This window comes from Phlebotomus papatasi, chromosome 2 (genome assembly GCF_024763615.1).
Source record: "Phlebotomus papatasi isolate M1 chromosome 2, Ppap_2.1, whole genome shotgun sequence".
NCBI lineage: Eukaryota > Metazoa > Arthropoda > Insecta > Diptera > Psychodidae > Phlebotomus > Phlebotomus papatasi.
The window spans coordinates 108,426,272-108,452,710 of NC_077223.1; the positions used below are offsets into that span (position 1 = coordinate 108,426,272).

General features: G+C 35.8%; 2 protein-coding genes and 1 long non-coding RNA gene across 3 annotated transcripts in view; 2 read left to right on the forward strand and 1 right to left on the reverse strand.

Moving 5' to 3' along the window:
• On the forward strand, window positions 1-23,428 carry LOC129800746 (zinc finger protein 628). Its single transcript, XM_055845359.1, has 6 exons — window positions 1-138; window positions 378-932; window positions 4,828-5,289; window positions 8,558-9,418; window positions 15,465-16,475; window positions 19,449-23,428. The coding sequence occupies exons 1-6, from the start codon at window positions 106-108 to the stop codon at window positions 19,449-19,451; spliced, it is 2,925 nt and encodes a 974-aa protein (XP_055701334.1). The 5' UTR covers window positions 1-105; the 3' UTR covers window positions 19,452-23,428.
• The window catches only part of LOC129800747 (tyrosine--tRNA ligase, cytoplasmic), a 9,614-nt gene continuing 6,478 nt past the window's right edge, over window positions 23,304-26,439 (reverse strand). The window contains exon 2 of the mRNA XM_055845360.1: window positions 23,304-24,037. Coding sequence (XP_055701335.1) covers window positions 23,470-24,037 — 568 coding nt within the window. The 3' untranslated portion in view covers window positions 23,304-23,469. The remainder of the gene's footprint in view (window positions 24,038-26,439) is intronic.
• The window catches only part of LOC129800754 (uncharacterized), a 3,097-nt gene continuing 2,293 nt past the window's right edge, over window positions 25,636-26,439 (forward strand). The window contains exon 1 of the long non-coding RNA XR_008751646.1: window positions 25,636-25,876. This is a non-coding gene — a long non-coding RNA (uncharacterized LOC129800754). The remainder of the gene's footprint in view (window positions 25,877-26,439) is intronic.

Below are 26,439 nucleotides of genomic sequence, written 5' to 3' on the forward strand. Positions count from 1 at the left end.
TTTGCTCTCGCGCTCTTATTTGTTCATTCCGCCATGTTTGTTTCGCCACAATTTCAGCTTTTGTCGTTCGTGTTGAAACGCGTCTAGCGCGTAAATTTTGGAAATATGAAGAAGGTCATACAGCCAAATGTCAGAAAGGTAGGTTCTGGTGCAGCTCTGGCGAGTGTTTGGGTGGTTTCCGGATGGGAAATAGGGCAAAATGTGCTGTGGAAAAGTGTTTGGGCATCGCGTAGGTTTTTTCCTCTGGCAATTGGACGCGTTGCTGGCGGTGGGGGAAAAATCGGGGCTCTCGTGGGTATTCCTCTGGGGCACCGCGGGGGCAACACCCCATAAATCAAGTGAATGTGAAAAAAAAATTGTTTTGGGGTTTTTCGTAGGTTTATGGACCGAGTGTCCAGCAACATCAGACGGAAATTCAGATGAATGCCGTCCGGAAGATTAATAGCCTGCTATCGACGGGCGCTGTGAGTGTTACGGGGCCCACCCAGCCGCGCATCCTAAAGCAGAAGACCCAGCTCTATGGGCTCAACAGTCAAACACAGAAGTGCTATGTGTGCGATGAGACATGTGGGGCCAATGGGGCCATTCTCCTGGACACAATCACCTCACACTCACACACAAAGCTGCCAAATAAAATTGGGCGGTTAATTGGTGAGGCATTTCTCGTGATTGTGCGGGCAGATGATGTGATCTGCAAACGATGTGTCTCATTGTTCAATCGGATGGACAGCTTGGAATCGGAACTGGAACGCATCCGGAGCAGTGTGCTAAGTTTCATTTGCAAGAAATATGGCATCATGGAGGAGGAAATTAGGGCTGGTGGTGTCAATAGTGGGCCCCCACCGGCAAAAGTGCAGAAAATTGCAGCACCTGGAGGCACAAAACTCGTAACACGAATCCTGGCCACGTCTGAGGATGGAGAAGAAGGACAGGTAAGACTTGATTTCTATGCCCCCAATTTTCTCATAAAACACTCCTTCCAAATTTGTTCTGAAAATCAGCTAATCAGGCTAATTCAAGGGGGAAATATCTTAACTGAAGAAAAAAGAATTTTAATTTTTTTTATGAAATGATCCTTTTTATTCGAGAAATAAATTCTGGATTGAACTTCTTTGGCATTGAAGGTCAAAAATTACAACTTTTAAATAAAAATTTCAAATTACACTTTTGAAAAGTCCATTTTGAAATCGTAATTGACTGAATTTAATGATTTAGAACCGTATTGAAGTATCTAATAAAATCCTACAACATTTGAAGTTCTCAAGACCGGCGCTAGGAGCCCAGTCGCAGGAGCCTAAACCTCAAATATCTTTTTCACTAACTAATTGACGAGGTCAAGGTTAAGTTCTGTTAAAAAAAATTATAAGGAACATTCTGCATTGCACCCTAGAATAGCTTTGTTAGGCATTTCAAAGGGTGGATCATATTAAAAATCTAACCTATAATAAGTTATTCTACACAGTAAAAAATAATTACTACGATTATCGTGTGTAATAGGAGAGCATCGATAATTGTAATAAATTTGCAACGATTATCGTAACAAGCAAAGTTGGAAAGCAAGCAAGTTGAATTTTCGTAGTTGAAAAACAAAGTACAGTAGACTCTCTCTCAATCGTGAATATGGGACAAAATGTCATCCGGTTTAGCGACAGAATTGAGCGTCAAAGCCTTTGTAAATTCCACAAAAAGCGCTCAATTATAAAGAATCACGATAAAATAGGAAGAACTACAGCGAATTTGAGCGAATTAGCTTCATAATTAAACGTGAAAATTGTCAACAAAATTTGTCGCCCGATTGAGAAAGAGCCGATTGAGCGAAAGTCTACTGTAAGTTGAATTTTCCTCCAAAAGTTCTACTGAAATTACACAAAATAAAAGAAGAAGAATAAATTCAACCGATAGTTGTTGAAAGTTGAATTTTTTGCAGCGATAATCGGTTGAAAAATTATTACGACAATCGAATTGATTCTATTACACGCGACAATCGTAGAAATATTCAATTAGTCAATTGAATGAAGTTTATGCCATTTTGTTGCTTCGTTTTATTGATATTATAGTAATTATTACTATACTATTTATTGCATTTGGGCCATTACCGGGGGTTGAATTTTACTAATTCTACAATTTAATCGATTCCTTTTCAATTAAAGTAGATTTTTTTAGTGGTTGTTATTCGAAATTTCAACTAGTTTAGTTCAACCAATAGAATTCAACTTGCGAATTACATCTTGTTTTTACTGTGTAGGCTTTCAATTGATGCAAATTTTTGTAAAATCTGCATCGGGTTGTGCAGTATTTTAGAAAATAAGTTCCAGTAAAAATTAAATTCCGTCAATATACATCGTTTAGAAAATTGCTCGGAAAACACATTTGCTTTTGAGTTAGAGCAAAATAACATTGGTAAAGTTGTAGACCAGTAAATTGTCTAAAAGAATATGCTTAATAAAAATCATTTACAGGGTGGCTGAAAAAAAATGCAACACACTAAAGCGCTATATGAGGCGCTTAGAGCAAAAAAACACTATGTCGTATGCATTTCCCTATTAAAATAGCGTTTTTTGCTCTGAGCTCCTCATATTATCCTCATTTTTTGTTCAACTTTTTTGAAATAAAGACAAAATAGTAAATACATCAAAATTTTAGAATATTGTCGGTTTTTTTCAATACGATCTTATTTTGACTTGACTATGGCCTTAAGTTTGTCAGCAAATGCGTTTTAGTTTGCACGAATGTGAGTCTTCTGAATGTCCTTCTATTCACGAGGAAGGGCTGCATTCAGCTCATCGACACTTTGCTACTTTTTACTCCTACCCTTGACCAACAAAATGCCTCTTTTGGAGGAGTCAAACGATCTTGCATCCTAAAATCGTTGAGGTCATTGTGCTCCCAAAATGAACTGCGAAACTTTTTTTTTTAGCCAAATCTTGTTTGGCGCATGATTTCTGTGACGTTGTCGAGTCTTGATCGAACTTCCATTACTTCTTACTAAAATTTTTGTTTGTCCACGACTCCAACACTCCTTCCAGGACAATTTCCAGAAACACATTGGCAATCGTTTTGACGGTATATCCTAAAAACCCCAGTGGAAAGCGATAATTTGTCTTCAAGGAAGTCCAGACCTTCAAAAAGGTGGTCCTTGACTTCCGGTGGCCATTAGAACGTCTAAATTATCGTATGATCTTTCCTTCAGATAGACACAATTATTTTGTTTGAACATTATTTGCTCAATTAAAAATTTTTCTTATCAGAAAAGATGACATTTCTGAAACTGACCATGAACGTACAAGCGAATTTACTCTGTCGTCGATCGAGCAAAACTTTATGAGGATCGACGATGTCTCTTCCTTTTCAGGATTTTTAAGACTTCATATAGAGGTCCTTTAGCAATATTTATTTCATGGTTATTTGCGATCTATGCGTCTCACAGATCGTTTGTCTGCAAATGTGACGCAGATTTCGGTCAATTTGCTTCTTCACTTTAAGAACGATGACTAGGGATGAAGCAATTTTTTTTAGACCTTCACCAAAGCATTTTAAAATGCTACATAGTATCCCTGTACCAAGTTATGTTTCGAAAAACGGAAAGTTTAATTACATTTCGGTTTTGAAGAGCCCTAACGATAGATGCTTCCGCATTTCTTGCAAAATATAGCGACATTAAATTGTCACATTTGAGTTCCATTACGGTTTAAAAAAGTTTTACAAAATATTATCGAAAATGCTTTTGTAGGCTTTTAGCCAATAAAATGTACTACCACTATGCAAGATATGAAACTGCTGTCACCAGCGGTTTGACAGCTATTCGCACTGAAAGTTGTTGCATTTTTTTCCAGCCCCCTGTATATTCTCTGATAGCTCGTGAAAAAATAAAATATCCATTTTGACAAATATTGCCCTAGTCTCCCCTATTGTCCATTTTTTGTGACATTTTCTGATCGGAAAATTAGGTTATGTTGTTCGGTTTTTAAGGTTGCATTTTCATCTAATTTAAAACTTAATCTCAATTCTTCGTTTAATCCAGGGCTGTTCCAGAATTGTAAACTTTTTACATAGAAAAAAAATGAGAAAAGTTGGAATAATAATTTTAATTCTTAGACTGGCTTGAGACCTAAGGTTTAGCCCAGTTCCCGATGATCTCGAAAATCAAAACAGCAACCAATTTAATTGGGTTTTCAAAATTTAATGGATCACTTGCCCATGTTGTTCAATCTTAAGTGATAATTCTCCAAAAAATATTGATCGATAAGAAATTATAGAAGTTAAGCCTTAGGTCTGAAGCCCGTATTAGTTCCGAAAGTCGGGCTATACAAAGCAGTTTCTGCACAAACATAACACGTGTCCGCCTTTCCAAATTTTACCCTATCAAGTATCTATTTTAAAATTTAATAAAACTTGAAAAAAGGATACAATCTAATCTAATTTGTTTCTTCAATTCGTTTTTTTTTAGAGTATAAAATGTTGAATTGATTGGAAGTAATATTTTACCCTTTGCAAAAATATTTTTTTATGGCCTCTACACACTAGAGAAATTTATGTCCATATTGAAGTTTTTTCTACACAAGCGTGTGGAATTTACTTCAATATGGATATAAATTTCTGTAGTGTGTATAGGCCATTAGGAAGCAATACAGTATTTGTTATTTATTTTTTCAATAATATGCGTAACCCTCCCCCTTGATGCAGAGAAATTGCATTTACTATTAAAATTGCATCACCTCTATCAGAGCCGTTGCTTCAGTTATGTCCTTTTGGGGGCCATTTACGCGGGCCCCAAAATGTGTGTTCCATTGGCCCGTGGTTAAGCAATGTTTGTCCCTTCTCCTGCAGCAACAGCCACAGCAGCAGGTGAGAAAAGTGGTGAGTAGGGAGAGTGGCGGAGGGGATCAGCAGCAGCAGCAGGTTTATGAAAATGCTGAAGTGCGTACGATGCCAGCTCTGGTGCGTACATCAACCAATAGCACTCCTCAGCTGCGCAAAGTGACTCCAGCCCAGCGGGAACCCATTAAGATCTATCGCTGTGCTACTTGCGATCACACTACGCCCGATCTCAAGCTGTTCCAGAGTCACTATGAGACATGTCGCAGCACCTGGCCATGCAAGATCTGCCGGAAGATCTTCACCACTTCCGTGGCGCTGAAGCATCACACGGCCGAGAAGCATCCGGCTGAGCATACGTGTCACTTCTGCAATCTCAATTTCCTCAATGATGCCGCCTACAAGAAGCACCTGGAAGTCTCACATCCGGATGTCAAAATTGTCGAGACTCCAGCAACCAGCACAAATACCACCGTGAGTACTCATTATCAATTATTATTTATTATTGCAATGATTTATGTTTAGCAGCCCTTTGAGATTTGAACTCCTTTTAAAGTAATTTTAATTTTTTTTTTACTATTTGAAAGCTCTTTTGCAATTTATTTGAAAGTTGTTTAGTAGTCCCAAATCCTAAGGACCTACGAGAATTAAATAGGAAAGGATGCGGTAAAATGTGACAAGTCGAAAATCTGAAGATACCGTACATTTCAAGATAAAAAGACTATACACACTACGCAAATTATTGGAATAATAACATTTCAAAGTGACATTGAAATAAAACTTCAATATTGAACCGAATATTGAAACCAAAATTTCAATATTTGCTTACACACTGAACAAATTGACTTCAATATTACAACTTATTAAAATAACATTCTAGTCAGAGATTCAGTTCTTTTCAAACATCGAAAAACTCTTGGATTTAGCATATTTTTGAACAGGAAGACATCTCAGAATTTCATCGTAGACAGGATCAGAGATTCTGCTGTATATCCTGCTCAATTCTTCCCAGAAACCCATCTTTGTCAGTACTTCTCCGCTACTTTCTCCAGAAAATCTCAGATCTTCTGGGATTTTGTTGTACCATTTGTCAAGTACGTCTGGAATTCTCGTGTTGGTCAGAAGATTTCATTTGTTTCCTCCAGGAAATTACGTCTTTTGAGATTTTGTTCTGTATTTTGTCAAATACGCCCGGAATACTCATGTTGGTCAGAAGATTTCTCCTAGTTCTTCCAGAAAATCATAGTTCTTCTGGGATTTTCATCTGTATTTTGTCAAGAACATTCAAAATATCCAAGTTAGTCAGAAGATTTCTCCTGGGTCTCCAGGACCAACTTGAATATTTTGGCAAAATCTTGACAAATTACAAAAGAAAATCCCGGAAGATCTCTGACTTACTGGAGGAACCAGGAGAAATCTTCTGACCAACTTGAGTATCTCGAGTCTTCTTGATCAAATACAGAAGAAAATCCCAGGAGATCTGTGATTTCCTGGAAGAAGCTGGAGAAATATTCTAACCAACTTGATTATTCTGTGCATATTTGATAAAATACGCAACAAAATCCCAGAAGATCTGTGATTTCCTGGGGAAATCAACAGAAACCTTCTAACCAACTTGGGTATTCTGGGTGTATTCGACCAAGTGCTCAACAAAATTCCAGAGGAACGGTGATTTCCTGAAGGAAGCAGATGAGAAGTTCTTACCAAGCCGGGTTCTTGGGAAGATTTGACAAAATGTACAGCGAAATTCCAAAAATCTGGGATTTTTTGGAGGAAGCAGGAAAAGATGTGTCCTGACTTGGATTTTAAACTTGGATGTGTTTTCATTCATGAACAAAAAAAAAACTCTACAATTTTGTGAAGTTCCGAACGAAGAAGATTCCTAACCATTAAAAAATATTGAAGGAATCAATTTGATGTTTAGAATTTCTTTGAAATTTTATTTCAATGTGACTTTGACAATTTTTATTGACATTATTTGGCCAAGTGTGTAGCCATTCAAATTAATGAAATAAAATATTGAAAAAAGAAATGCTCCATATTGAAAAATATTACAATAATTCCCTTCAATATTGAATCTTTTATGTCAATAAATCTCTGCAATGTGTAGGCAATCCTTGTCAATATTGAATATTGAGAAGAAATATTGCAATAAATTTCGTCTAGTGTATAGCCAACTTTAATTCCTCACGAATGGCTACATTCCTCACTCGATCTCGACGAGTGATTCTCTTAACCTTTCCGAGGTACCTCATGTCGGCAGCTTGTACTCGCGATCTTACTTTTTCTGTCATTATTCAAATCTCATAATGATAGGTGAGAACACATTCAGACATTAGCTCTGAAAAATGCGACCAGTTTTAGTGTAAATTTTTTCCTGTTTTCGTACACGTTTCACGAGATATCTCCAAAACTACGTACACTGAGAAAAAAGAAAGTGCGATTAACTTTTTTTCCTCATAATTTTAACACTTTTCAGGTGTAAAAATATATCAACATTTTTTCATGTTAATTTTACACCTTTTAAGGGTAAAATTAACATGAAAAAGGTTTACTTTAACCCTTAATACACCTAAAAAGCATAATATTAACACCGATTTCGGATCAATACTGCATGGTAAAATTAACATTTCCGGAATGTTATTTTAACTTTTTAGGATTTCTCTCAGTAGGTTGCCAATTTGGAGTTTTCGGTTGCCCATTTTATATTAAATTGGCTTTTATTTTGTATTTGTATTATTTTCTAATTCATTCTACAATGACAGAAAATAGCTAATAAACTCAAAAGTTTTTTCGGCGCGCTAGAAACATATGGGAAACATAGGAAACGCCATGCCCTTGGGTGAGAATAAGAATGAACACAGCTTTGAAAACCGATAAATTATGAGCTCTACTATGTCTCGGCATCTTCTCGCAAAGGCTTTGGCATATACTTGTAGTAGGACTGTTGAGCCTAGAGAAGTTGGAGGGAGAAATCCCGCCCTGACATAGACTCTTCTAAGTCAAAGGTTCCAATTACGGTTCAGCTGCGGTGGTGACTTTAGTAGTAAAGTTCCGCTAGATGGGGTTATGAGTCGCTCGGCAATGCTGTGAAGAGAGGAGGTCACTGGATTCGTGACCTTCTTGAAATGGGCAATGGGGCTCAATTTCGGGAGGCTAGCGATGAAGGGTGCTCCAGCATGTTCTCAGTACGAAAATTCCCCTATACTTGGAGCAATCTTTCTTGTTTCCCTTCTTGAATAGGGGTACAATGACCTCCACTTGCTGATGTCGAAACCCACTTGTCGATATCTCTTACCGTTCTCTCGCCAAAAGAGATTTTCTGCCGGAAAATTGGTTTTTATCGGACACGGTATTCATGATCAAGTCAAAATGTGTGTTTATTTAATGTTGAGCCCGACCTGACGAAGTCACATTTTACCTCAGATCATAGAGAAGTTGGATCAAATTTAGGTGGTCTGATGCTTCATCGTAGAAATGGGATCTAGAAGGCCCATAATACTTCTGGAAAAAAAATAGATTAACTAGTGAAAAAAGATGGTCGTCAATTTGGCACCAAAAAGATTATTCATACTGTCGTATTGCTAATGCAAAGCAAAGAAAAATGAAACTCTTGAAAAAGTAAAGAAATGTTAGAGCGCCACAAGTAGTGAACTAGCGAACTTTGCTAATCACGAAAAGTTATATAGGATTAGGCGATGTTTTAGCGATCTAAAAAAACAAAAAAAAAATCCTAATTCAGCCTCCGGCTCGGAGTATGGGAATAGTGTATACGTGCAACATCTGCCAGTGGAAAACAGGCGAACGGCAAACCTACGAGGATCACATGAGGAAGCACAATAAGATGAAGCCATTCAAGTGCCGTATCTGCAATCAGCGCTTCGAGACGCGCGAGAGTGCCAGCAAACATGCCAAAACCCACCAACCGGACTATTTCAAGTGTGGCGACTGTGCCGCTTCATTCCCCCAGCGAGAGCTCCTCATGAAGCACTTTGAGGTGCACCATAAGGCCACAGGTCCAGTTACAACAACACAAAAAGTCGTTGTGACCAGCAGCTCGACTCCTACATCCCAGAGTGTCACCACACAGAAACTCCTTCAGGAGACAATTGATGAGGCTCTGAGGGATTCAGGAGATGCATTGGATACATCAAAGGGCATTCACTTCTTCTCCTGCAACATCTGCAGCCTGACATTCATTCAGGAGAACTACTACAATCAACATATGGAGACTCATAAGCGCGATGGAACAGGAAAGAAGGTGACAGCATCAACGGCAGCCGGAAGTTTGCCCACAGTGGCCACTTCGGCTGCCCAGAGGCAGAGTCTGATCAGGCAGGATGTCAGGAGCACCAATGCAACAATTCTGGGCAGTCAGGGTGGAACGACGATCAGTGATGCGGATCTGGAGAGTATCTTTGAGAAGATGCATGCGGACAAGGGGGAGAGTGAGGCAGTAAGTGCTGTGCAGACCACCACAACGGACAATCTGGTTATCACGAAGCAGAGTACAGCCAGTGGGGGCATCACCTACAACATCACCATCCCGCAGCAGCAGCAGGACGGAACCCCAACAACACAGGCGGCAGATGGCGCCAAAGTCGTAAGTCACTCTTTTATTTTTCATTCATTTTTTTTGTCAAGGTTTTTTGGATCGATACCAGATTTAAATACCGAACCCCAAAAGTCTTTCTTTTCCAATTCAAACTTTCGCAAAAATACAACAATGACCTTGAAATATTCTTTGAAAAAGATTTCCAAGGTTAAATGTAAAACAGCGTAAGGAAGTGTATTTGAACCGGCTGAAATCGGTTAATGAACCGCTATGATCCTTTATCTATAAAAAAGAATATTTCAGTATTGAAAACGATCCTTCCCCTGTGTTTCTAAAAAACATTTTCTTGTTTCTATTGGATATTCAGCGATTCTGTGTTTCGTAGATCCAATTCAGCATTTCTAGAAAAATTGTCGTGTTTTCAAATACAATTCAGCGGGTCTAGAAATATTTCTGAATTTATTGGATGCAATTCAGCGTTTCTAGAAACGGTTCTGCGTTTCAAAAATGCAATTAAGCATTTCTACAAACATTTCCAAGATTCCAGTATCGGTTTTTTTGTGTTTTTATGTGCAATTCAGCGTTTCTAGAAAAATCTTCGTGTTTTTAAATACAATTCAGCGAGTCTAGAAATGTTTCTGAATTTATTGGATGCAATTCAGCGTTTCTAGAAAAGGTTCTGCGTTCCAAAAATACGATTAAGCATTTATACAAACATTTCCAAAATTCCAGTATCGGTTTTTTGTATTTTTATGTGCAATTCAGCGTTTCTAGAAAAATTGTCGTGTTTTCAAATACAATTCAGCGGGTCTAGAAATGTTTCTGAATTTATTGGATGCAATTCTGCGTTTCAAAAATGCAATTAAGCATTTCTACAAACATTTCCAAGATTCCATTATCAGTTTTTTTGTATTTTTATGTGCAATTCAGCGTTTCTAGAAATGCTCCTGTATTTCATAGATGCAATTCAGCGTTCTTAAAAACATTTCATAATCTCATAAATGAGATTAGGTATCTGTAGAAATATTTCCTTAATTTTGGAAATAGTTCTGTGTGTTTTAAATGTGATTCAGCGTTTCTAGAAAAATATTTCCTTGTTTCCTGGATGCAGTTCTGCGTTTCTGCATTTTACAACCGCGTAAAGCGTTTTTAGAAACATTTCCTTGATTTTAGAAACAGTTCTTTGTTTTTAAATCCAATTCAGCTTTCTAGTTCAATGGAAACAAATAGACGTTCCTAGAAACGTTTCTGTATTTGTTAAATGTTATTCAGCTTTTTAGCAAAGATTCTGTATTTTTAAGAAGCAATTCAGCATTTCTAAAATAGCTTCTGTGTTTTATGGGAGAAATTCAGCGTTTCTAGAAATGTTTCCATAAATCCTAGATTGCAATCCAGCGTTTATAGAAACATTTTTTCATAAGCGTGGTTAAGCATTTCCAGGAACATTTTGGAAACGGTTCTGTGTTTTTTAAATGCGATTCAGTTTTGTAGAAAAGCTTATGTGTTTCATGGAAGCAATTCAGGCAATTCTAGAAAAGTTTCTGTATTTCTTAAATGCTATTCAGAGTTTCTAGAAATCTCTCAGTATTTCGTTGATGCAATTCAGCAGATGTAGAAGCATTGTCATGAATTCTAGATACAATTCAGCGTTTCTAGAAACGTTTTTTGTGATTCAGAAATGCAATTAAGCGTTTTGAAGAACATTTTGGAAACGGTTCTATGCTTTTTAAATGCGATTCATTGTTTCTAAAATGGCTTCTTTGTTTCATGGGAGCAATTCAACGTTTTTACTAAAGTTTCCATGTCTTCTATATGCTATTCAGCGTGTCTAAAAACTTTTCAGTGTTTCGTGGCTGCAATTGAGCGCTTCTAGAAACGTTTCCATGCATCCTAGATGCAATCCAGCGTTTCTAGCAAACGTTTCTGCGTTTCATAAGTGCGATTAAGCGATTCTAGAAACACTTCCTTGATTTTGGAGACGGTTCTGTGGTTTTAAATCCAATTCAGCTTTCTAGGAAAGATTCTGTATTTTTAAAAAGACATCCATCGTTTCTAAAATACCTTCTGCGTTTCATGGGAGTAATTCAGTGTTACTAGTAAATTTTCCGTGTTTTTTTAAATGTTATTCAGCGTCTCTAAAACTCTTTCAGTTTTTCATGGATGCAATTCATCACTTCTAGAAATGTTTCCATGAATACTAGATGCAACTCAGCGTTTATAGTAACATTTTTGCGTTTCATAAGCGTGGTTAAGCATTTCTAGAAACATTTTGGAAACGGTTCTGTGTTTTTTTAAAATACGATTCAGCTTTCTAGAGGAGTTCTGTTTCGTGGGAGCAATTCAGCAATTCTAGAAAAGTTTCCGTATTTTTTAAATGCTATTCAGCGCATCTAAAAATCTGTCAGCGTTTCGTGGATCCAATTCAGCACTTCTAGAAACTTTTCCGTAAATCCCAGATGCAATTCAGCGTTTACAGAAATGTTTCCATGTGTCTTAGATGCAATTCAGCATTTCTAGAAACATTTCTGTAATTTTGATATGCAATTCAGCATTTCAATTTCAAAAGACATTGAGAATTATGCTGGTCTGTCATAGAAATTTTATAACATCATTCCCCTGCAATATATCATCCGATTATTGACATCAAAGGAGAAAAAGGAAGAGGAAATGGGAAATTAATAAAAAGCATCAGTGGAAAAATATATCCTGTAAAAGTTCATAACTAGCAATATCCTCTTTCTGGATTATTGAATTTCCAGGAAAAATTTTATGAATCTCCCAAACTAAGTTATTCAGTTGAAGTTCAAAAAGCATTGACTATTCAACTTCCTTTTGACACTCATTCATGCAAAAATGTTTTAGGGAAAAAATCGCTTTAAATCGTTTTGTATCTAAGCATAAAATCCATCTTTTTTATTCATGTCATGGGAATTTTGAAAGCATGAAAAGTGTCGGAATTTTAAACCAGAAATCCCTCTTTGGGTATCTCATCCATTTGCAGCAAATACTATCAATTGAATTGGAAAATGTTGCAAACAAGACGGACAAAATGTGCAAATGGCAATTTGAAATGGAACTCGTTTGTGCTAATTCCAACATTTTTTTTATTCTGCCTTCACTCTCTTTCACAATTATGCGCTTTTATGCTGAAAACTCGATGGCCTTAACCCCGCGTGTGTCTCGACATCGCGTTTACACAAAAAGTACGACAAACACGTGAAATTCTCCCTTCCATGCTGCTGGTGCTTTTGACTCAGGGAGAAAAACCAAGGGAAGTGATTTAAAATTGATTTTCTCATTCCGAAAGGATGGGAAAGTGTGTTATTAAAAGGGTGGCTAATGTGCTCTGAAATGATGTAATTTCGCTTACAATGTTCACAGAATTAAAATCCAACTCAAAATTGATTATTAGTTAGTCTTCCCAGTAAAACAATGCTTTCAAAACGTGAGATTGTTTGTATCTTCTTGCATTTCACAGAATTTAAAGCTATAATTGATTCTCAGAATTCTACCTATTGAAAAGATCCTTATTTCAAGATGGAATAGAATTTCTTGCTGGATAATAAAAGCTCAAATTGTAAGAAATTGAGTTGATAAGGAGATAAAAGGCTTTCAAGAGAAATCCTCTTTCTACTGCAAATTGCATTTGGAACAAAAATTCAGGTGATTCTCTTTGAAATTTGACGAAAATTGTATCAAGATATTAGGGATGAACACCGAAGAAATATTGATCGTAATTTCACTACAATTCCTTGCAGAAATCGAAAACAATAATCTTAAAAATTCTACTAGAATTGTAAGCGCACCTCTAAGAAAAAGAGAATGACTTTTAATAAACATGAAAACGTTCCTTAAAACGCTGAATTGCATTTAGGTGGTACCACTGAAATGCTTCTGTAATTGCTAAATTGCACAGGACACAAGGAATTTTTACATTTAAGTAATACCAAAAGGTTTCTAGAAACGCTGAATTGGAACAAAAGAGACGGAAAGGCTTTCAGAAGCGCTGAATTGCATCCACGAAAGACAGAACATTATCTAGAATCGGATTTAGAAAACGCAGAATTATTTCCAGAATCAATGAGTTACTTGAAACGTTTAATCGCATTTATGAAATTCACAAACGTTTCTAGAAACGCTGAATTGCATTCACGACATCCGGAAGTGTTTCTATAAACGCTGAATTACATCCAAGAAACTAGGAAACATTTCTATAAACGCTGAATTGCATCCAAGAAACACAAGAGCTTCTCTAGAAATGCAGAATTGCATTTACAAATTTCAGAAAGGTATGAAAATGTTTGTAGAAACGCTTAATTGCATTTTTGAAACGCAAAACCATTTCTAGAAACTCTGAATTGTATTCAACAAAGACGAAAATGTTTTGATAACGCTGAATTTCATTTAAAGGTCACGGAATTTTTTTTATAAACGTTTAACCCCATCTGAGAGATACAGAAACTTTTCTAGAAATGCTGAATTGCATTTAGGAATTATACAAACGATTCTAAGAGCGCTGTATTGTGTCCAAGATACATGGAAATGTTTTTAGAAATCGAATTGCTTGTATGAGAACACAAAAACTTTTCTAGAGCGTTGAATTACTCCAACAAAACACAGAGGCTTTTCTAGATACCCCGAATCGCATTTGGGAATCTTGCAAAGATTTCAGAAGCGCTGAATTGCATTTGAAAAACAAAGAAATTCTTCTAGAAGTAATAAATCACCTTTAAAACTTCAAAAAATGTTTCTAAAAAATGCTGAATTGCTTTCACGAGGCCTACACATTTTTATAGAATCAAGAAAATGATTCTAGAAGGCAGAATCACTTTTACAAAACACGCAGACGGTTTTAAAATCGCTGACTTGCATAAAACATTCCTAGAAACGCTGAATTGCATCTAAAAAACCATAAAAGGTTTTTTAAAATGCTGAATTGCTTCCACGAAACACATAAGCTTTTCTAGATCCGCTGAATTCCTTTTAAGAAATACAGAAACGTTCTTAGAAACGCTAAATTGCATCCGAAAAACATGAAACGTGCTTAGAAAAACTGAATTGCTCCCCATGAAACACAGAATCTTTTACAGATCCGCTGAATTCATTTTAAGAAATACAAAAACGTTCCTAGAAACACCGAATTGCATCCGAAAAACCATAAAATGTTTTTAAAAATGCTGAATTGCGCCCACGAAACACAGAATCTTTTGTAGATCCGCTGAATTACTTTTAAGAAATACAGAAACTTTCTTAGAAATGCTAAATTGCATCCGAAAAACATAAAACGTTCTTAGAAAAGCTGAATTGCTCCCCACAAACACAAGCTTTTACAGAGCCGCTGAATTGCATCTAAGAATCATGCAAACCTTTCTAAAAGCGCTGAATTGCATCTGAAAAAATAAGAGAAATGCTGAATAACGTTTGAGAAACATGAAACCATGCTGAATTGCAACCAAAAATCACGGAAATGCTGCTATTTTCTAGGAAAATGATATTTTAGAATTATTGAAACGTTTCTAGAAGCGCTGAATTTCACTTAAGTAGCACGTAAACGATTCTAATAACTGAAAATGCTTTAATAATCACAGTTAGGAACATTGTAGTGGCGTAACTTTGATGCTTAACAACCAATTTCAACCGATTTATACGATTTATAGGTCACCTGTAAGCTATCATTCGGGAAATACACTTTCCCGGGCTGTTTATACATTTGACCTTGGAAATTTGTATTAAGGAATATTCAAGGTCATTGTTTTTGTAGGAGAATTCGTTTTTTATTACGGTAAAATTTTATGAAATCAAAAGTTGTGTCCCTGTGTCTTTCTCATAAGGGTTGCCTAAGTCTAGCCCACTTTTTCGGACTCAAAATTGGACTGAACTAAATTTAAATTGGTTATGACGTTTAAAAAAAGAAGAAGAGTGCGAAAGAGCAGGATGGACATAATGCAGAAGTTTTGAGAAAGAAAAGGATGTGAATTTTGACTTTATGAAATTTTCCTGATCTAAAAGGTGTTCCGGAGCCATTAGACTCCAAATCGGTATCTCAAATCGTGTATTCCAGGGCATTGTTTGAAATACACAATTCTTCCTGTAGATATTCCAAGCACATTCGAACGAGGCGGAAGGCGGTCAGGTGCCGGCTGGCATCGATATGCCGGTGCTGGACAACCTGGAGGATCCCGAAGCGGCTGCACAGCAGCAACAGCAGCAGCAGGAGAGTCAGTCGCAAGAGGCTACGGAGGAGGGAGGAGAAGGTGGTGGTGCCGATGGCGTTGTTCCTGGACCCCCCGTCAGTATGCCAAGTCTCGATGATGATGCCGATTCACAGAGTCAGTCGGCCAACATCGATGCCGTTCCCATGGAATTGGACGAGATGCAGAGTGGTGTGGAGGGGGAACAGATAAAGTTTATCCTCAATGAAAATGGTCAGTTGCTGCAGCTGGACAATCACATCATCACCACAGACGCCGAGGGTAATCAGATAATTGTCCAGGGAGCAGATTCTGAGCATCTGCAGCAATTGTTGCAGTCCGTGGCGGGATTGGATGGGAGTACCATTCAGATGATTGGAGAGAACAATCAGATGATTCTGGTGCAGCAGGAGGGCAGTGAACCGCAGTTGATTGATGCTTCACTGCTGAATGCCGATGGCCACATTGTGATTCAGCAGGCGCAGGATGGTGAGAGTCAGAGTTCGGAGGATGTCCAGATACCAGCTTATGCTACTGCCCAGGAGGAGACGCAAGAGGAGGATGGGGTGCCGGAGCAGGCGGCGGAGGAGAGTGTGGTGCAGCAGCAGCAGCAGGAAGATGGGACGGAGCAGGGGCAGGAGCCGCAGCCGATGGAGACGGAGGAAGAGGAGGCAGTGGTGGTGGCCAAGGAGGAAGTGACGACGGAAGAGAGTGGGGAGACTGAGCAGCAGGCGATGAAGGAGGAAACGGTGGTTGGGGCGGAGGAGGAGGGTAGCCAAGGAAAGGAAGTGACGGCGGCGACGGAGGAAGTGGAAGCGACACCAGTGACATCGGCGGCACAGACAACAACACCTTCGGAGGTGTTCTTCAACATTGACGACCTCATGGGGGGACACCAAGAAGCTGAACAGAAGGTACGAAACTTTTCTCCTTAGTGCCCTTTATTTTATTATTTTGTTTTCAGGTATACTTACTTGAAATTTGGAAAATAATCACCTTCTGTTTTTTTACAATTCCTTGCACTAATTTTGACTGACTGAAGAATCCTTATTTTCCGTCAGAATTTATTTACAAATTATTATTTTTTATTTTATACATTTTTTTTGTTTTTAAAAAAGAAAGTATGCCAATTCAAAAATTTGCTAGAATATTGAAAAATATATAGGGTAAGGGCTCATAATTTTGGACAGTCTGCTTATAAGCATCGAAGTTCCAAGTTTGAAGTGCTATATTTTTAATACTAATTGACATTTCTTGTGACTCTCTTTTCAGAAGGGTTGTTTAGAAACGTAGCAAGCTATTTATCGTCTTATTTTTACTAAAATTAGTTTTAATACGTTTAAAAATGAATTGATATGTAGAGGTGAATTTGACTCTTATTTTAGACAACTTGGTTATTAATTTGGACAACTTGGCTGTAAATTTGGACAGATAATTCACCTCAAAGGATGCCCATTGTTCTTCATTTCATGAACCAATCTTATAAAGTTCTCTTCCTGTTCATGTAAGGGAAACGTAGAATGTCACACGAAGCCCGGAAACTTTCCATATCATTCATTAAAGTGAGTTGACTTCGGTACTCCAAGTACGTGCGGATTCGCGCATTCCCTGGCCTTTCCTGGAGCCCTTCAAGGCATTTTTCGCTACATCTCTTTCGTAGAGATGATGCTCCTTTGTTTCTCCAGGCATTTGTCCAACCTAGTCATCACAAAAGCTAAAACTTCACGAAATTTCGTGAGAAAAACACCTGTCCAAAATAACAACCATCGCCTCACTGGTAAATGTCCTAAAAAATTTCCCATTTTTCACGCGAAAAATCTAATGCACAAGGCAAATCTCACTTCAGATCAAATGTACAAATCATCAGTAACGTGAATCAACACAATATTCAATGAATATTCAATAATAGCACACAAAAACAGCGAACAAACTTTGTTAGTACTTCACCAAAACTAAATAAGACTGAAGTAAGCCACGAAGTTCTGTCATATTTCTCGTAAGCAATTGCTCACACTGAATTTTCAACAAAGCAATTTCAACTCAAATCATATTCAAAATTTAACGTATTTAGTGTTAAAATCTTCCAAAAAGAACAAATATTTAGATAGAATTCATTATTCATCAAATATTTGATAAAAAATCCATCATTTTAATCAATTTATTTTTAGTGTCCAATTTTATCCTCAAAGTGTCCAAAATAAGGAACTGTCTAAAATTATGAGCCCTTACCCTATATGAAGTGCAATAAAAGTATGATCCATGGACGAAGCATATGCACAATGCATATACTGCATTGATCTAACTTTTAATTACTTTTATTATCGCGGTTAAATCGTTTTTTTTTAATACTGTACGTATTCCTTTTTAAATGAAAAATTTCTTCAAATTGATGATTCATTTTTTAAATTAAAATTACGTTTTAAAATTTTTTTTAGAAAAGAGCTTTTAAATACCTTTAAACCTTTAACGACGAGACAGTTTTCGCTGACCGAAAATCAGCAATAAAAATCGAACCGGTAAACAAAATCAGTAAAAGGTCTTATATCTAATCTTAGAAAATCCAACAAAGTCTGATTTGGTGTTTTTTTTGCCTTTATGAACGATAGGGATAAAGATAGCCCAAACATTTCAGTAATTTTTCTGATGATATCAATGACTAATAATTTTCACTCTAATGAAAAATATTATGTTTCAGTATTGTAGATTCTTTTACCAAAACGGTTTTGCTTAAAAAAAATTGGAAGTATAAAGAATAATTAAAATCAATTTTCAATATGAGAATTTAAAAATGCGTCAATTTTTAGCTTTAAAAATTACTGTATAGAAAATAGGTGGAGACTTGCAAAAAATATCCTACATTCCTTTAATCTTCTACTTTCCAATTACGTACAAACGTAAGAAAAAAGTAAACTTGAAGTAGTCAGCAAAATTATTTTATTCATGGGACAATACATTTTAAAATGATTGAAAATAATAGACATAGCTCTGGTACCCTATTTCGGCCACCTTCATTCTCATAGTTCCTTGCCCTTCGGAAATTCTTCAAATAACTTTTTCACATCATCTCTTTTGTCGAAGCTACATTTTTTGTTATTCTTTTGCATTGTATAATCTGTAGAGTACGTAAAATCTAAAAGTTCATGGAAATTCGAGGAACAAAAAAGGTGGCCGAAATTGCAAGCTGGCCGGAATTTGGCACACCTACCCTAACTTGGTCAGCAAAAACTTAAATTCTTATTTTTCTGTTAACTAAATTAAGTCGTTCATCAATTTGCTTACATATAGGAATTGTTCTCAAAAACCTCTTGATGATGATGATGTATCCATGATGATAATTTGCAAAGGCTGACGAATATCAAGAAAAGGTCGTTGGAAGACAGGTCTCTTAAATACCTCTTAGGGTGGAGTCTACACTTATGGATGTTATACACTTATGGATAGCGTGCAAAAACCTAAAGTTCTTACCGAAAACAGATTTCGAAAAGTCATAAAAATATTAGTTTATGATGTGATTAACACATTTTGTGATTTTTGAAATCAGTTTTAAGTAATATCTTGAGATTAGTTAAGTGTATAACATCCATAAGTGTAGACTCCACCCTATGTCTTTCTTCCGAAGAAGTTCAGTGAACATTTTTTTTTCATATCACAATTACTTTTTATTGTTTATCTAAAGAGCAAACAAAAGTTCCACCGTATTATTTCTTTTTCTTGTTCTCAGTAATTTTTTTGTTACAATTAATTTGCTCATCTCGAAGAGTAAAAGAATTCTACCAGGAATTAAATGAGTGGTGCAGAAATGCAGGAAATTCCAAGAAAATTGCGTTAATTGGGTCAGATTTTGTTTTAATTGGATTTCTTTTCTGGATTTTTTTCTGTCGTTTCAGTGAACAAATGGTAATCACTGAATGCAAGTTGGAAAGGGCACGAAAGGGAGAGATACAAATAAACTGGATGGGAGCAAGAGCAGGTAAAATATTAGATGAAAAAAAAATATCTGTAAATGCAATTTAAAAAAAAAGATAAAAAGAAAAAAATATTGGAATATTAGAGGATAATAGTGAGAGAGAGAGAAATGCTTGAGAGTAAGAAAGAGATGTGTGTAAGAAATGGTAATTGGGATTGAGATTTCTTTAAAAACAACAACAACAAAAAAATATTGAGAAAAACAACTTCCTCAAGGGAACTTTGAGGCAGTGAAAAATATGTAGTAGACTTTTTAAATTGACTAAAAAAAAAAAGAAAGAAGAGGAACACTAAAATAATTCCACCTTTTTTTTATTGATAAAGGGGCGGAATCAAAAAGAATGGGCAGTATTTAAAAAAAAAATAGAGAGGAAAAAAAATTACTTGGAGATGAAAGTAAAAAAAGAAAATTAAAATGAAGGAGAATTCGTTGATAAAAAAAGCAGAAAACATAATTTTGAATGCAATTTTATGTTGTAGAAATTAATTGATGAAAAAAATCTAATTGAGAGAAAATATCTTTGTCACTAAATGGATATAAAGATGCATTATTAATTATCTTTAAAAAGATTAATAGGGTTTATTGATGAATAAAATATACAAGAGAGAGAGAGAGAGACCGCGCGAGAGAGCGAATGAAGAGATAAAGAATAATTCATGGGATAGAGAACATGATTTAAAAAATATAACACAATTCTTCACACTCTTATTTCTTCCTTAAAAAAAAAACAATCCCCTCGAAGAGAAAAAAATCACTTCTTTTAACCAACACGTTGCATAGAACGCGAATATAAAGAAAAACAAGAGAGAGATGTAGGTAATATTGACAAAAAAAAATTAATTAAAAACAACAAAATGCTAAAGAAATATATTTTACAAAAGAAATATAATCTATAATTTTATTTCCTCAATAAAGACAGCCCCAATAAAGCGCATTGTTCAAATCAAAAAGATTTAAAAAGAAGAAGAAAAAAACAATGGCTTAGAGAATGAATTAAAAAAAAAAGAAAACACAAAAAATATATCTCTTGAAGTGTAATTTAAAAAACAAAAAAAATATAGTGCGAGAAAATGCGGAGATAAAAAAAAACACAAGAAAAAAATAATTAGTGTTTAATAATTTAGTTTTAATTTTAAACAAAAAAAAATCCTTAGCTTCTAAGTGAGTTTGATTGGAAGAATTCTTACAAAAAAATAAAAAATAAAAACAAGAAAACAGTAAAAAAAATCGCGAGAAAATTTGAAAACAAAAAAAATCACGCATAGAAAAACATTCTTGAATTTCGAAGGAAATAAAAATTTTACTTTTTAGAATTGCAACTACAAAAAATAAATACGTGCAAGTAAAAACCGGATTCATTCATTTTATGCGATGATCCTTGCTTAAGAAGCCACGCCCACATTTTTTCTAGCCACGCCTTCTTCAGAACAAGTCTGAAGGAAAAATCAGCGCAATTTAATATTTCTTGCAGTTTTGGAATGGTTGAAATTTGATACGGAGCTACTATACCGAGAGAGCTATTCCCGCCAAGGAAAGCCTTTCCGAAAAAAGGCTATAGTCTTGCCATAAAAATAGGCCACGCCCCTTGTAGAATTCATTTTTGGTACATGAAAAAACTCCAGGAAGTAAGTCCATCGCAAAATTCCTCTTATGCAAGTTATTTTGCCCAATGATTTCCTCACAGACTTCCTTAATTAATTCCAGTCGGAATACAAAAAAAAATAGATTTCCAAATTATTATATCGTCTGAAATATTTTTTTCTGACTGAAGAAAAATGAATGCGAAGAATTTGAAAATATTCAAAAATTGCGGAATCAACATTTTGGTGTACCTTTTCCAAAGCTATTTCTGGAAGTAAGGTTATGTTCAACCTAACCTAAAATAAAATCTAGTCATTGCTAAAAACAATAAAATAATTTTAACGAAAAGAAACGCAAATTTACTGCTGTTATAGAATTTACATTACTACTTCTGCACCTTTTCCTTGATAAAAAAAAAACTATTTTGAATTTGGTATTACATTTGACATAACCTAGAAAAATTAGTTGTAGCGAAAATTCCGAAAGATTTTCAGGCTTTTCATGTGCATAGCCTAACGGCGTTATCACACTTGCACATTAAAATTTTAATGTGATTCACATTAATTGTCGCTTGTGAGCGTTCAAATATGTTATTTGTGTCTTTGAGTCACTTAATATTTGGGGTTTTTCTATTTAATCATAAAGAAGTGGACTTAGCCTGCAAAAATAAGTTTAAATTTACCTAAAGCATAAATATTTTTCACATTAAAAAATTAAAGAGGAAATCGCATTAATTATATCAAATATATAATTATATATATATTATATATATAATTATATCAAATTTTGCGGACCAAGTCTACATTTTTATCAACAAATAGACCAAATTTTGAATATAAAATGATTTAAACACACAAATTACATATTTGGACTCTCACCAGCGACAATTAATGTGAATCATATTAAAATTTTAATGTGCAAGTGTGATAACACAGTAAGAAGACCCTTATTAAAAAAATAGCGGCCCTTTTGCCCAGAATTTCTAGAAACTCAAAAATTTGCAGGATCAACAATTAGGCATTCTATGGTTATTCCTGGAAGTAAGGTTATGTTGTTCCTAACCTAAAAAAAGCAATTTTGAAATATAGAAAGTTACGGCTTTGGTTCAATTTAATAGCGTAAATTCTGAAGGTTTCCAATTTTATCACTACTTTCAACATCTTTGTTACAGAATCAGAATCATTTAACATAATATAAACACTGGAATTTTTTTTTACTATTCTGCCAAGGTTTATTTTGCAAATGAGGTTAGACTGTTTCTAACCTCAAAGATAAGGGAAATATTTAAGGAAACAGAGGCTTCTAAATCATCTTTTAAAGATAATTTAGATAATTTGGGAGACAAACTCAGCTTTTTAGCATAAGTTTGGTTTCTAAAATGTACTAAAAATCGGTATTTTGAACAATTCTAACCTAAATTAAATTTCAAATGAAAAGAGGCTCTAAAATCACAAAGTAAATCAACTTAAATTCATTGACTTCTCTTCAAAATGCTTCATTTTGTCAGAAAGTAAGTTTAGAAGTTTTTTTTTGGCATTTTTAATCATTTATCGGGAATATTTGAGGTTAGGGAGACCATCATAACCACAATTTTCATAACAACTTCTTTTCTAAATAAGAAAATGTCATACAGAGAAATCTGAAATGAAGAAATTAAAAACAGAACAATTTCAAAACTACCCATAACATATTTTTTATTAAAATAAATTGCATTACGATCAGAAGGGGCGTGGCCTATTTCTATGTGAACAGACTCTAAGGTCCTCTTGGCAAATGGAACAGTATAAATCACTTTCTCGTAGAAAATCACATTCAACAAAATGAGATAAAAAAATACCATCTTTGATTTAGCATATTTCCTAAAGGGGGCGTATCGGACAGAATTTGTAGGCGGGGCTTCTTACAGACTTCAATAGCTAACTTCGTGCAAAAGATTTCTTTTTGCAAATCGAAAAATCTTTCAGGCAATCAAAGGAATTCCGATAAAAATCAACACTGGAAGAGATTCACAATTTAAAAATTTTAAAAGAAATTTTAAACCATTTTATACAAAATGCAAAAAAAAATGAATGGGTTTCACGCGATATTTTAGAGGTGAAAAAAAAAGAAAAGAAACATTTCTGTCAAAAAAAAGAGCAAAAAATTTCCTTTCCGCAAAAAAATGTCTTATTTATAAAAAAGAAAATTTCAAAGATTCACTGCATCAGAAAACGTTTCATTGTTTTATTTTAGTTAGTTTAGAAAAAAAAAGATGAGAGAAAACTGATTTGTAATTTAAAGAGAAACAACAAAACATGAATAAAAGCAAATAAATGCATATTTTTTTGGGCTTTTATTTCGAAAATTTTGAAAAATGAATTTTACTTAATTGAAGCATTTTTGAGTCGACTCGTGACAGAACCAATTTGAGTTTGAAGGAGATTCTCCTTCCAAGTGGCTTCCCCGGCGGAATTCGTCTTGAGATCCACTTGAAGCTTCTCCCAAACCTTCTTTTTGGGATTCAGCTGGTCATCCGGCTTCCCTGGGTACCCCTCAACACTGATCCTATCCCCAGGTTTGCTTCCTTCCGGCACCAACAGAGGTTCCACTTCCGTGTGATCTGCATTGGAAGTGCACAGAACCATCCCCTTAGACTCAATTCCTCTCATCTTAGCCGCCTTGAGATTGCACAGAACCACCACCAGGCGATCCTGCATGTCCTCCAGCTTCACAAAATTCGCCAATCCACTGACAATTGTCCGTGGCTCAGATTCCCCAACGTCAATTGACTCCACGTAGAGAGTATCGGCGTCCGGATGCTTCTTCACCTCAACAACCTTCCCCACTCGCATGTCCAGCCGATGAGGACCATCTTCAACTCCGTTTTCTGCGGCTTTGGGGGCATTCTTAACCTTCCCAGGAGCCGGATAGGCCTCCTCAGCCAGTTTTCTGCAAGTAGACAATTAATTAGGGAATTGCAGTGTTATCACGACAACAAAAAATTATCAAGTGCAAGTTCGTGGCATTTTTGATTATTTTTCTTGCTCGGATGCGTCGGATGCCTCGGAGACAGTTTTTCTTTTTATTTATAATTATTAAGGATGATATTCTAGCTTTCTTTTAAACTGATTATCTGATTTTGTTTAATAAATGAAGTATAATAGCATAGAATTCTCTAATTATGTCTTTTTAAGCTTCTTTAAAACTTTTATTCCATTTCTACAAAAAAAACCTTGTATTACATTTTCGAGACGTTGAACAAATTCAAAAAATCCATCCGGATTACGAAGCGGACATCTGTCATTTTGTCTCCCAATCATCCGGATTACAAAGCGGGCACTGTACACAGCTGAAGTTAAGGGCATTCTCTTTGCTCTGGAATTAACAAATATCCTCGAAGGACCAAGAAATATTTATAGCAATGGAATGTCCTTATTCATTAAATCCTTGATGAATCCTACTGATGATAGTGCTATCAGAAGCAAAGTTCGCAATCTTCTTATTCATCGACCACACAATAAAATTGTCTGGATCTCTGGGCACTGCCATTGCGACATTTATGGAAATAAAGAAGCAGATAAGACGGCCAAAACTTCGCTAAATTATCCCCAAAATTCTGACCTGTCTCTTAAGGCGTCTACACATTCCCTATAAGAAATGGATCCAGCCACGGATGACAGACCGGATATTTCCATGAGTGCCCATGGAAATAACCACTGGAGATCCCTTAGCTTTCCACCTGGATTCTTACCCCTGGTGTTCCGCATGGAATAAGGACGGAAATTTCCCTTTATATGGGTGGAAAACACCAGGGTTAATCCAGTGGTTTTCCCTTTGAGAAATACCACGGGTAGACTCCCATGGAATCCGTGCGGAATACCAGTGGAAATTTCCAGCAGCAATATCCAGTGGTAGTCCATGGGGTTTCCCAAGGAATTTTTCAGTGATACCCCCGGAAATTTCCACTGGTAATCCTCTGGTTTTCCACCATGGTTATATGAGTGGAATGACAGTGGAAATTTCCAGGGTGATGAGTGGATATCACCATGGGTAGTCCAAGGGTTTTCCCGTAGAAAGTTCCAGGTGGAAAATTCCATCTTTCAGATGGAAAATCCCAAAGGAATTCATGTGGAGTACCAGTGGAATATTCCAGTGTAAACATCCAGTGGAAGACCCTTGGTTCTCCCACGGTTATATACACTCATACACATGGTAATATCCACTGGTAATCCTGTGGTTTCTCACCACGGTTATATGAGTGAAACAACAGTGAAATTTTCCCTGGTGATGGACGGAAATCACCATCCGCACTACGAAGGGTTTCCCATAGAAACTTCAAAGTTGTGAATTCCTACTTCCAGGTGGAAAATTCCAGAAGAATTTGTGTGGAGCACCATGGAAAGTTCCAGTGTTCTATTTTATTAAAAAAAAAAAGATTTCACTCTGCGATATGTCTATTTTTATATTAATCGAAATAATTTATCACAACGGTCTCTGTATTTCAAATGTAATCGACGAGTCGATGATGCGTTCGATGAGTAAATAACGCCATTTTAGCGCACGCGCATTGCTCACGGATTTTTCTGGAAGTCGTGGTGAATTGGTTCTTGTGCAGTTATTTGTGAAAAAAATACCATTAAAACTTTGAAAAACCAGTGACAAAAGTGTGCGGGATGAACAATAGAACTAGTTAAATAAAGTGACACGGTTTTCTATACGAAATAAAGAAATTTAGTGCGCGAAACACAAAAAAATCATCTTCTCCGTCTCATTCTTTGTGTTGACAAGGTAAGACGCCATTTAGAAAAGAAAATACCGTCAAATCAACTTTGAGTCACAAGTTTTTCTTGAATATTTTCCAAATTAGTTGAGATATTTGAATATCCAGTGGGTAATACCGCCACTGAGGCTGGTAGATACCCATGGAAACTGCGTGCGTGACGCGTCAATACAAAATTACAATATACTTCACCAGTGGAATCCAAGGGGATTAAGGGTGGAATTCACCAAGTGGACGCGTGGATAATTCCACTCTGTTACCAGTCGAATTTCCATTGGATCGCGCCAATTTTTCTTATATATTCACAATTCAACAGCACATAAAATCCATTTTATTGCTGTTTATTCGCTTTCCGGAAAGTCATGCAAAATTTTTTCTTGTATATTTTGTTGGAAATACCCAAGAAAGCTATAATGAACAAGAGATTTTTCCTACTTCCTCCAAAAAATGCAAAGATTTTCTTAGATTTTTCTTATATATTTTGTAAAATATTCTCATTTTTTTTAAATTTTATTTTATTGTTCAGAAGATTTTTACTGCGCTTCCGCAGAAAACGTGAGATTTTTGGGAT